The following is a 12,842-nucleotide window of genomic DNA, read 5'->3' on the forward strand; positions in this document are numbered from 1 at the left end:
AGGAGCTAGTTTTGGAATAAATTGCTTATTTTATTATGAAGTAATGAGACTAAGCTTTTAATCCATGCAATATGTCCATTAACTCTTGTGTGTATATGTGTGTAAAACTAAAGCACTTCCCTGCTTTTCTCCTGTATGAATTGATTTATTTTCAGAGTATATACTTTAGAAATCTGAGAGCTGAGGCATTAGTGAGATGAAAATCAAAAGGCAATTTAGCCTCGGAATAAAGGAATTTAAAAAATATAGCAACAAAAAATTCTGGCAACTGCTAGAAACCTGATGTGCTCTGTTCATACAATTTTGTGAAGTCTTTAATGATTTTTTTTTCCCCTCTTTTAGGGCAAACTTAGTTATTCAGTGTGAAAACTGGTGGAATTTAGCTAAACAGTTTGCAAGGCGAAGCCCTCCTCTTCACTATTTGTCTAGTTCTGTGCAGAGAACACTAATGAAAGCTTTAGTTCTAGGAGGTTTTGCTCATATGGATACAGAAACAAAGCAACAATACTGGACAGAGGTAAGCTATTATGATACTTCTATTACCTCCATATAAGCAAGTTAGATTAGAATTTTATAATGGCGCAAAATCAATTTGTATAACATATTTTGATATTTAATATTGATGATTTTTTAAATTATTCTCTCTTTGATGGCCAATACTTGTATCTGTTGTATCTAAGTTGTATCTAAAATATATGAACCCAGAGAGAAACCACTAATAATTAATTGAAGGATTTGTGAAGCAGACAGTAGAGCAATATGTTTGAAAGAGACTATTATGGAAGATTAAAAATTTCCCTTGCACTGGGACATTTCTTCCTTTCATTTTAATTTCATGGTATTATGATTTATTCTGTTATCACTTAATGATAATGACAGTAAGTAAAAGCTGATGTGGAACATAATGAAGAGTCTTGAGCAGCCCTTTGTGCCCTGGCACCATTAAAGCTCAGATATTTAATACCAGAAAAGCTGATGCTAGAAAGTAGCTGAAATGGCATCAGGAAGCACCATGTGACTTTGTAAAGCATTGACCTTCTGATAAAAACATGCTTTTATTGGCAGAGCTACAGAATTAGTGATTTAAGGTAAAACTGCAATGCAGTGGAAATAATTGGGAAAAAATCAACTATTTTTATGGAAGTTTCTAAATTCAAAGTACAGATGATGACAAAAGTGATTTTGCTATTGAGAATCTTAGTGTGGCAAAGATAACTGTGAGCATTAATCTTAAAGGTTTCATTAATAAGCTGTAACAATTTTTTCCCCTAATGCTGAATTTGAAGGGAATAAAATGCTTCGAGCCAGAGAAAGTAGTTGTCGTTTGTTTAAACACTACAAAATTAGCTAAAATATTTATGGAGGTGCTCATTTTGACACCTGCCTGCAGGTCATGATGGACAGTGAGAGGCGCTGCTCACTACCACTTCTGCTTGCATTAATGTGACAGATAATGACATAACTGAACCATTGGAAACTGGAAGTGATTTTGCCATGCCAAAAGCAATGAGTTTGCTAAGTGATTTAAACCTCACATCTCATATAATAGTATGCTTATCCTAATGTGACTTTTCTGAAAAATTTCAAGGTTCTTCAACCACTTCAGCAGCGATTCTTGAATGTGATAAACCAAGAAAACTTTCAGCAGATCTGCCAGGAGGAGGAAGTGAAGCAGGAAATCACTGCTACATTAGAAGCACTCTGTGGCATTGCTGAGGCTACCCAGATTGATAACGTAGCAATTCTATTCAATTTCCTAATGGACTTCCTTAATAATTGCATTGGATTAATGGAAGTATACAAAAACACACCAGAGACTGTTAATCTCATAATAGAAGTCTTTGTTGAAGTTGCACATAAACAAATTTGCTATCTTGGAGAGGTAAATACAAACAGAAGGGGAAGGAGGGGCCAAGTGTGTGTGCACATGCATGTTTGCAAATGTGTATACTGTGCTATTCCTTAAACAAAGTAAAATGTAGTGATTTTTATAGAAAGAAAGAAAGACTATATAGACACATCTGTTAAAAGATTCCTTTGTTTTAAAACATACACTTGCAAAGATTAAAAGTAGGACATTTCAACTGTTTTTTTTAACCAATAAATTTAACCACAGTTCATCACTGGTCTAACTCAATGCATGGATAGCAGAAGAGGACAGACTATGTTGTGTACTTTCTTATAACAATTTCAAACTTCTCTGAAGTCTAGTCTAGGAGAATTGCAGCAGTATTCTATGTGGCAAATACATACCATAGAGACACTGTCTTAGTCCTAGCCAAGGCATTAATAGATTGCAAGAATTAACAGTTAAAATTCTGAGTTTGTGCATTGCACTTGCATCTTTGCAGTGTTGGCTAATTTTGTTTTCACATCGGGAAGAGTTCCTGCCGATTCCAAACTGGGTATGCACAAACAGTGTATTGTGGCTCCAAACTTCTATAAGTGTGTCCTAGGGGATTTTGTTGGTAATCTAGTTTGTGAGATTAGTGATATATGTCAGTCTGTCCCAAACCACTCTTGTCTGGATTTTTGTTAAGACTGAGGAATCCAGAAAATTAATATTTTGCTCTTTCAATCAGTATCACATCAATATATGGCTATAAATGTTCTTACTGTCTAAGGTGGCTGTTTCCTTGATGATTTTGTGTACAGTTGGTACAAAAGTGATCATACACCGAAATGAAAATCTTGAAGTATTGTCTACCAAGTAATGCCATCTTAAAACAAAGTGTTTCACTTTTAGTGTGTGGAAGTTTTCTTATGGTGTAACATTGTTTTATAGGCCAAAGCCATGAACTTGTATGAGGCCTGCCTAACTCTGCTCCAGGTATATTCCAAGAATAATCTAGGTCGACAACGGATAGATGTTACAGCAGAAGAAGACCAGTACCAGGATCTCCTTCTTATTATGGAGCTTCTCACTAATCTTTTATCAAAGGAATTCATAGATTTCAGTGATACAGGTATTAAGGAATTGGTAATTGATGAACCACATGTTGTTTTTTAAACTGTAAGAACCATTTTGGGGCTTGTGTTCAGTCCATGTAAAGTAAAAGCTGAAGTTTAGGCTTGACTAGGTCAGGATATGGAAATTGCTATTTTAAGTAGCAAAGAAGGACTTTTCACAATATTCTAACATCTGAAATTATTATTGCTGTCATAAAATAAATTATGGATGTATGAAACAGCTTGAAATCTGAATGTTGCAGGTCTGAATATGTTGTACCAGCAGTTTTATAACAAAAAGCACATAGAGAAGCTGGAGTAGTAAAGTAGCTCAAGAGAGCATATGGGTGGTCTTCTTAATACAGGATTCAACTTTTGTGAAATGTTGAGTCATTGAAATTCCATCATGTGAGGGTCTTCTGTATTCCTTCCTCTTTCACAGAACATGCCTTATGGTTTGTGGGTGTATTTAAGGGTTCCTTCTTGTATTCCAACCTGTTACTTTCTTTCGTGTATTTGCCATTTAAAATTGCAGTTGTTGCAAATTACATTTGCATGGTTCATATCTCACCATGTTCTATATACTTTGCACAGGTAACAACCCAGGCAGATTCAGTTTGGTACCAAGCATGTTTTGATATTTTTTGCTTTTCTGAGGTACATATTGAAAGAGAGAATCTTGTACTCTGAAATACAGTACATCATTATTTTTTTTCATCATGCATGCACAACATGAGTACAGAAGCAGATTTAGACTTTGTCCATTGAATGGACAACCCAGTGCTTTGTAAAGTATTTGCTTTGAGATCTGGATGTTAGTTGTGTGGAGAACACTTACCATGAAAGAAAGTAATGTGAATAAAACCTAGATGCAATGCCCAGAGATCAAATCTATTGCAAATTTTCTACATACTGCTGCTGACTCAATCCAGGAATTATAAAAGTAAGGTCATTGCAAGTTGATGGGAAATGTAGACCTTAACCTGTAACTGGAGAAAACTTGACAACATCCAAACTGCAGAACTTTGCCTGTTAGCTCTGCCATTTTTCCTCCTTCTGTTCATAAAAGGTATTAAAGCATATGTAAATATATAATATATATATAAAAAGTATAAAAATGCAGTAATATTTTACTCACTATGTATTTATGTACAGGCATGAAGCAGCTATCACTAGAAAAAATGCAATATTCTGTAATGAAAGGGAGCCCTCAGTATCTGAAGTGTTCTGGTTTAGCATGCCATCTGGTACAAGTGATTATGAAATGCTTAGTCCTAATGGATATAAATATAGAGTGATGTGACAGCCTCCACTCACTAAGTTTCTATTTTAATACAGTGCCTCACAATTTTGTTTGGAGAGAGGGGACTAGTCCTATTTTTAAAAATGTCTGTATTATAAAGATATGGGACTGTTCCTTCAATATGTTTAATCTTCCTTTTATACAAAATATTTTTTTCTTTTCTGCAGATGAAGTATTTAGAGGACATGAGCCTGGGCAAGTTACAAATAGATCTGTATCAGCAGCAGATGTTGTCTTATATGGGGTTAATCTAGTTCTGCCTCTAATGTCACAAGATCTGCTGAAGGTAAGTATATTTTTTACACAGAGCTGCTAGAATATGAAAGCTCTGTAGTAAGAAATTCCCAGAATTTGTTCCTCTATGCATTTCATCTCCATAAGCTGAATTTGTTAGACTTCATAAATGTAAATAACTGTTCTATAGTTCTAAATACTCTTTGAAAATAAATACTGTAAGCTGAGAAAATGTATATCTGAAGGTCCTAAACAAAACTTTTCTTCCAAAAGCAAGTCTGCAGATCAACAGCCAAACCTGAAATGTGGCTCGTGGAGTTCTTTCTTTGATAGTGTCAGAAATGTGACAAGAAGCATAAATAGTGATAGAGGTTAAAAGTAACTATTTATTTCCACAATTAAAAATGGCTGTCAATCATAAGCATGAGCAGCTTGTCAGTAGAACAGTAAGATATGAAACAACGGGGCAGCAGCATTTCATTGTTGCACTGTGTTCATGTTTTACTTGGAAGCAGGGCAACACTTCAGGATGCTGTCTCAGCTGTCCCCTCTCCACATGCTTTCTCATCCAGTAGCTCCTGCTGAGCACAAGGGCCATGTCCATTTTAGATCAGACCAAAGTGAGGGACCTACCCTGGGAGCCCCTTGATTGTGCTCCAAATACTCACGAGGCTTTTACCCCACAGGACTAGATCTGTCTGCCTGAAATAAAACTCCTTTAATTTGTGTAGAGCAGATACTAGACTGCCACCATCTACTATTTATCTTTAGGAATCTTATTGTACCACAGTGTTTGTATTTATATAAAGTTGTAGCCATTCTAATGACTCAAGTTTCCTACTAAAATTCTTTTCTTCAGACATCATCATTCTTGTCTCTTTGCACAGTTGAAAATTATGCCAAAATAGTTACGTGATTGAATCTAAAAATACCATGCTTTTCTTTTGACAGTTTCCATCTCTGTGTAATCAATATTATAAATTAATCACTTTCATATGTGAGATATTCCCTGAGAAGATTCCACAACTTCCAGAGGACCTCTTTAAGAGCCTAATGTACTCACTGGAGTTAGGGATGTCATCGTATCCTTTATAGCACTTGGGAATGTTTTTTTAAAAAAAATCTAAGTTGCTTTTATAAGGACCTGTTAAAAATATCTTTTTTTTTCCTTTTTATATCAATATCTTCATGTATAATTATATATCAGTAATTGACTCTGCTCTCTGGGGATTGAGATTTTTTACTGTGTCCACTGAGATTCCAGCGTTAGCTGATTTGCCCTCTGACTTGTGGTGCTTGGGTGCAGCCTTTAAGTAGCTTAGCATGTAAGTTTTTTCTGGCAGCCATTCCTGCCTCCTCCATTACTTCATTTCAGAGTGTGTAACTTCATAAGCCTTCAGCTGGTATCCCAAAGCCATCCTGAATTAGTCTTCAGCTGGTAATACAAAACATTGTTGCTGTTCTACTGGGCTGGCTCCAGAGCATTTCCTGTCAGGGTGCCAATGGGCTCTCCCTCTCATAATGGGAGTACCATGTTCACTAATCTGTGGCACGTGTCAGAAACAGATGAGCTTGACCATAAGGGACTCTTTCTGAAAATGTTATGTCAGAGAGGGTTATGTTACCTTAGGGCATGTAGCTAAGAAAAAAAAGTAATGAAGTTGGAATCCTTTCCCCCCCTTTTCCTAGCATTTTTTAAATTTGATTTTTTAATTAGCAACTTTGTAGTGAAAAGAAGCCTTGAAACATACAAGCACTTGAGATATTTTCTAGTGTCACAGCTGGGTAGGTTGACCACCATTTAATTAAAATTTGACTTCAATTCTTTAACACCCATTATCAGAATGAGCTCAGAGGTTTGCCAGCTCTGTCTGGAAGCTGTAACACCATTAGCAGAACAATGTGCAAAAGCACAAGAAACAGATTCAACTCTTTTTCTAGCAACAAGGCACTTTCTTAAGGTAAGGCATCTATGTTTCTTGTTACTTTGGTTTTTTGCATAAAAGTAGCATCCAGAGGCCAAACAGTGATCATATCCAGATTAATCAGGATAATACATATAGTAAGAAACAGCCTGTTACCTAAAAAAAAAAAGCGTCAGTTTAAGAAGAAAGAGGGCATGAAGAACTGAAGGTACCAGACTAGAGTCTAGACAAAAGAGGATGGAGGTGTAGAGGGAATGAATCTATTATTGCCAGTAAACAAAAGACCTGAGCCTCTCAGAATGGAATTTTTATATCCATGTTCTGCACTTGAGATTGACAGTTTTAGCAGTTCCTGGTGAAGCTGTGAACAGAAGGCTTCCAGAATTCTGTGAACTGGAGGCTGGGTAGAGTACTAAAAGAAGAGGCATGGAAAAGAGCATAGCTGGGAACTAGAAAAGAAATGCTGTCATTTATTCAGTGTATCTTAATTCAGTGTCACGTTCAGTACTTTACTTTTAGGACCATCCACTTTAATGAATTTTGGAGTGACCTGGTAGCAACTAGGTTCCTACTAAGTGGCAACAAAGTAATTGGGAAATCTGTGTGCTTGTCTTCTGATTTTGTATAGGTTTCAGTTTTACTTAAGACATCTTTTCTTACCAAACTGACTGGGATTTCTGAGGATTGCTCATTAAATGCTTTCATCAGACAAGCTGAGAGAATTAAAAACTTGCATAATTTTGTCTTTATGTATAAAGTTAGCATAGTTTCATTCCTTATTTCTGAGTTTCCACTTAAAATTATAATAATCCTCTTTACTAATTTGTTCCCTGTTTGACTTTCTGTGAGCTATAGGAGCCCCCAAAACTTGAGGAAAAGTTCTGTATTTTATTCTGGAAGAGCAAAGCCTTTTTTCATTATTTCTCTGGTATATCTGAAGCTTTTGGAGAAAAATACAAGTGATGTCATGTTTCTCTGAAGAACAGTTGATAAAAATCAACAACAGGTTCCAGTGCTTTGAGATGTGAATTTGTGCTGTTAAGCTGAGACTTAGCTTCTAAAGTTCTGGTACCTAAATCCAAAAATAAAAAATGGAGGCAACAAAGCAAATAGCAACCTTGGATGTTTGTAATAAATGTTATCAGAAGTGAAAATGAGCTTCAGCAGCAAATGTTGATAAAGTGGAAAATTAAGTTTACACTTACAAAACTACTTCTGTTTTGCAATTTCAGATGGTTTTTGATATGCTGGTACTTCAGAAGCACAATACAGAAATGACAACTGCAGCAGGTGAAGCATTCTACACATTAGTGTGTTTGCATCAGGTATGGTATTCAGACACACCCTGAAAAAAAGTCATTTGTTAAAGGAGAGTGGTTATTACTTGTGCACTTGATAAATCATGGAATCATTTGAGTTAAAAGAGGGCATCCTCAGGAGATCTGCCTGTTTCTGCTGCAGGTCTTTGTCCTGCTAAGTTTCATCATTCTCTGAGAGCTCACTGCTCCAGCCTGAGTGTCTTTAAATGTCAGTCCTGCGCTTGAATGCACTGGCTGCACTTGCCAGTTTGATTTCATCCCCAGACTTGAGAAAAGTGTATTTCCCCTCCTCCTCCAGGTCACTGACTAAAATATTTAACAGGACAAGGTCCAGATGAGAGTTTTTACCCATTAAGACAGTAAAATCCTAGCTTGGTTGCAGGGGTGCAGTACACAGCTGCTGAAGACCTGCTTACTTTAGGTATCCTCTGCACTTGTCTTAGCATAGATGTAAGTCATTTTGTCTGAGAAGACAGGTTGGTAAAGCATGATTTTACCCTGGGTAAATCCACACTAGATGTTCTCAGAATCACAGAATATGCTGAGTTGGAAGAGACCCATGAGGGTCATCGAGTCCAACTCGTCACCCTGCACAGGACCATCTCCAAGAATCACACCATGTGCCTGAGTGCATTGTCCAAACACTTCTTGAACTCTGTCAGGCTGCTGCTGTGACCACTCCCTGGGGAGCCTGTTCCAGTGCCCAGCCACCCGCTGGGTGAAGAACCTTTTCCTCATACCCAACATAAACTTCCCCTGACACAACTTCAGGCCATTTCCTTGGGTCCTTTGACTTTCACATGCCCAGAAATAACTTCAAGGAGTCCTTGCTTCATGATTTTCCTAGTCATTTGAAGATGATAGAGAGCAGCCGGTAATGAATGACGTGAGCCAGCTTTCTGATCCCTTGGATAGATTCTGTCAGGTCTTATGAGCTTGCATGCATCAAGATTTCTCAAGATCCCTGGGTTGATCCTCTTTACTATGCATAGTTCATCTCCTCCTTGGACTCTATCTCTAGTCACAAAGGTCTGGAAAAACCTGTCAGTGAAGACCAAGGCAAAAGAAAGCACTGATTATTTCAGCCTTACCTCTTGTCTACTATCATTAAATCATCTATTCTGTTCAGCAGTAGAACACATATTTTTCCTGTTCCTTCTTTTACTCTAAAAGTACTGGTATAAGCTGCTTTTGTTGTCTTTGATGTCCTTTGCTAAATTCAGCTTTAGCTGAACTTCATTTTTCTGTCATTGTTCTTGCCCAGACAGTATTTCTGCTTTCCTCCTTTCTAGCTCATCCTGCTTCTATTACCTGCATGTGTTGCCCTTGTGCTGGAGTTCAGTCATTAAGTCCCTGCTTAGCTGAATCAGTGTCCTTATTGTTTTCCTCTGTAGCCATTCTTGTGCTTGGAAGAGGTTGTCCTTAGGACCTGTCAGCTCTCTTGAGCTCTTTTTGTCTTCAGAGCTCACCCCCACAGGATCTCACCCACCAGTCTTGAAGAAGGTGACATTTGCTCTCATGAGGTCCAGGTCCTGTACTTGGCTGCCCTCTTTCCTCACTTTCCTGGGAATCTTTAACTCCACTATTTAATGATAACTGAAAGGCTGGCATTAATTACCACATCCATGACCAGCTCTTACTAGCTGTGAATAGCAGACACAAAGTCACACCCCTGGGTAGCCCATCTGGTATGTGAGCAAATGTCAGGGAGATAATCTCTTGTAAGTCTGATCTGGAAACTTCATCAAGTTGCTTTAAGATGACTGAAAGCCCTGTTCTGGGGATTTGTAACAAGATCTCACCCCAAAAGTTGTCATCTTTACTGCTTCTCCTCTGTTCATGATTCCTAAGCACTCAACTAGATTGCTGCCCAGTCTGTAGAAAACCATCTTTCATTTGAGCTGCCTTTTCACAGAAGTGTCAATCTTCTGTCATCTTCTGTCCTGAAGAGCTCTAACAAGCTTCCGCCTGTCCCTTGGAACACTCCAGTCATGCCACCTGTCCTGTCGGGATCTCTAGCTGGTCAGAGTGACCCCGAGAAAAGTTCGAAAGTCTCTTTTCCCAGCCCGGTGCTTGAAGAAGGAGTCAGGGCTCTTCATTTCTCGGTCTCAAGGTTGTTTATTTTATCTTATCTATAAAAAATTTTCTCCTGCCCTGCCGAGGTCAGCTCAGCAAGACAGTTCCAGGCACTCTCCCCCCGCTCCCAAGGCTGCATCGTCTTTTGTACTACAAATTACGTATATCATATTTACTTTTACCTTCCAATACCTATCACCCATGTTAGACAGTGCACCTCTATTCTAAACCAATCCCCAAGTGCCAACATCACAGCAGAAGATGGAGGCCAAGAAGAAGAAGGAGAAAGGCTGGACACACCCAGTTCCCTCCATCTTGCCTCCTGAACCCCCATACCAAAAAACCCAAAATCTTCTTTTCCAGCCCGTGATAATTTCACTATTATTCTACCTAAACTGTTGTGGCTTGCTGATCTTCATATAAGGTTGGTAATTTGCTCCATGGGTCATAATCAAAACCACAGGTGTCTTGGGCTCCGTGACAGGGTCTCTGAGACCCCTAGCAGGGGTCCTGGTGTCCTGGACAGCCAGAGGTGTCTCCTGGGTCCTGACACTGTCCCACCACATATCAGTGCCTGCAGTAATGTTGCAGCTAACATTTCACCTGCACGTGAAGCTCTAGCTTCTTCTGTTTCCAAAGTTGAACACACTTCTACACAGGCATTTCAGACTGGCCTCCTTTCAGCCTGTTTCATCCTTTGAGGAGCACTTTTAAACCCATCACATTTGTGTTCTTAAATCTCTCAGTCTCTGTCTCTTTATTCATCTGCAAGTTGTTACCACCATCCCTCAGCAAGCCCCTGAAAGCCCTTCCTGCTGGCTTGGCAAGCCTTTGGCAAAGACATTGCTAAGCCACTTTGTCCTATGGATCCTTGCTCTTGTTAGCAGCCCTTAACCCTCAAAGAGGGACTCATGAACATGTAAAAGAAAAGGACCCTCTGATACCACCCACAGGTGGCAAATTCTTGTTGTGTCTACCCTGACCCAACCCTTCATGGGTAGAATGGAGGGAACTGCCGTTCTGACTCCTGTGTCCTTCACATGTGCTCCCAGAGCTCAGTCCCTTTGGATTTGCTTCAGGTGTTTCTTTGTCTTTTGTTTCTGTCTAAATAAGCATGAGAATAAGTAGGACACTCTTAGAAAGGAATCTAAGCTCTCTGTCCCAGGGAAGGAACCCTAGAAAGTGGAGAACCTGTGGGAGGAGATGGTTGGCATGGAATATGGGACAGGCATCAAGAAAAAACAGTCCAGTCTGCAGGAATAAGCCTATGCTAAGGAAGAGCCAGAAGGCTCTTTGCCTTAAAATTCTCATCTTACTCTGCACTGCAAAGCATTGTGCCTTGCTTTGAAGACTTCTTTAGCCTTAGAAAATACTCACCCTGGTCGAAGGATTTTATCTGGTTTAGAGGTAGGTGAAAGGCTGTGATGACAGGTGAAGAGGTACTGAGGGTTTTCGGTCACAGCCTTTATTCTGGATCATGTTCTGATGAGAGAAGTTGTATATATTGTATCTCTCTCTTTTTCTTTTTTTTTTTAATGTTTGTTTAACAGGCTGAATATTCAGAGTTAGTTGAAACATTGCTATCAACTCAACAAGATCCAGTAATTTACCAGCGGTTAGCAGATGCCTTCAACAAGCTTACTGCAAGCAGCACTCCTCCTACACTGGACCGTAAGCAGAAGATGGCCTTCTTAAAGAGTTTAGAAGAATTCATGGCAAATGTTGGTGGACTTCTCTGTGTAAAATAAACAACAAAACTCTATGCCTAATTTAGACCCTTTCTGCAAAATGCACTGAGAAATGCTGAATGCTGACTAAATCTTGTACCTGTCTCTGGGTTCTTTGCAGCCATCTCAGATTCTAGAGAGCCTGGAAGTTTGAACATAACACCACGGAATAGGAGAGGTCAACTTTGAATCAGCTTCTGCTATTATGTGTTAGCTGCAATCTGTCATACTTGGGTGTGGAAGAGAATGAACAGAAAATCTGAATTGAGTTTTTTTCCATTTATGTGCAAACAGATATGGGCACAATGAAATAAATGCAGTGCCTTTCCCCCTGCACTGGTTTAAAATATGAGTGGTCATGTAAACATACAGATTTCTTTTCTACCCAAAATCATGTTAGAGTGTGAAGCAGATACATATAAAGCTCTAAACAGTTTAGCTGATTTTAAGGTTTATTTTTCCTCTCTTAAAGTTTGAGTTTGTGTTCCAATGGGGAAGAAAAACCAAATGGTATTTTAACTTGTGTTTAGTTCTGTTTTTCTACATCAACCTGACATTGCAGGTTTAATGTAATGCAGGTTTTTACATTATGTTCTGCTGCCTAAAGTTCAGGGAAAAAAAAAGGTGTATATTTTTGTTCCCCGAAAATGAACTTTAGGAACTGTAGCCATTTCATTGCCTTAATTTAAAGGAAAAAAAAAAGAAGGTCATATACTTTAGGTAAGAACTTTAAGGCAAGGTTTGACTCTTGAGAGTTCGTTTAGGATGTTGGCACTGAGCTGCTGTGCACCTGTTGCAGCCCTTCATGTTAACGTGTTGTTTTGGAACGAGTGTCTAATGCAAGGTTCATGTGTAGTTTTACTTTCAGTATCTGTCTTGATTCTCACCTGGGTTGCACGCAACTGCAATGTGTTTCTACACTGAACTGTTTGCTTAAGCAATAACAACCCAAAAGGTGTGAATTACTGGCAAACTTTGTAAAGTTGGGCATTAGCTAAAACAATTATGCTAGCACAGGGCCATCAAACCCTTTTACTCAAGCATGTCTGTTTGACTCCAGTGGGGAAGGGTAATTGGGAGGTCTCTGCTGTAGGAGATTTTTGGTTTTTGCTGAATCTAGTCCCACTTCTGCAGAGCTCTCCCAGCTGCTCTGCTCTTGCTTGGTTTTTTATATCAGCACTTTAGCTTTTATCATAGCAGAATATAGTGCCCTGAGTATATAGAACCAACAAGGGAGAGCAGCACATGAATATGAAAGCAAGGCCTGCTTTGTCTCCTCTCATGAGCCAGAGGAAACTGAAGCAAACAC

General features: G+C 38.8%; 1 protein-coding gene across 1 annotated transcript in view; it reads left to right on the forward strand.

The window, feature by feature from the left end:
* XPO4 (exportin 4) overlaps positions 1–12,029 on the forward strand; it is a 73,315-nt gene extending 61,286 nt beyond the window's left edge. The window contains exons 16-23 of the mRNA XM_030943098.1: positions 343–517; positions 1,589–1,882; positions 2,786–2,966; positions 4,420–4,538; positions 5,438–5,568; positions 6,330–6,447; positions 7,644–7,736; positions 11,357–12,029. Of these exons, the coding sequence (XP_030798958.1) occupies positions 343–517; positions 1,589–1,882; positions 2,786–2,966; positions 4,420–4,538; positions 5,438–5,568; positions 6,330–6,447; positions 7,644–7,736; positions 11,357–11,554 (1,309 nt within the window). The 3' untranslated portion in view covers positions 11,555–12,029. The remainder of the gene's footprint in view (positions 1–342; positions 518–1,588; positions 1,883–2,785; positions 2,967–4,419; positions 4,539–5,437; positions 5,569–6,329; positions 6,448–7,643; positions 7,737–11,356) is intronic.
* Positions 12,030–12,842: the final 813 nt, after the last annotated feature.

This window comes from Camarhynchus parvulus, chromosome 1 (assembly GCF_901933205.1).
Source record: "Camarhynchus parvulus chromosome 1, STF_HiC, whole genome shotgun sequence".
In the NCBI taxonomy this organism is placed as follows: Eukaryota; Metazoa; Chordata; class Aves; order Passeriformes; family Thraupidae; genus Camarhynchus; species Camarhynchus parvulus.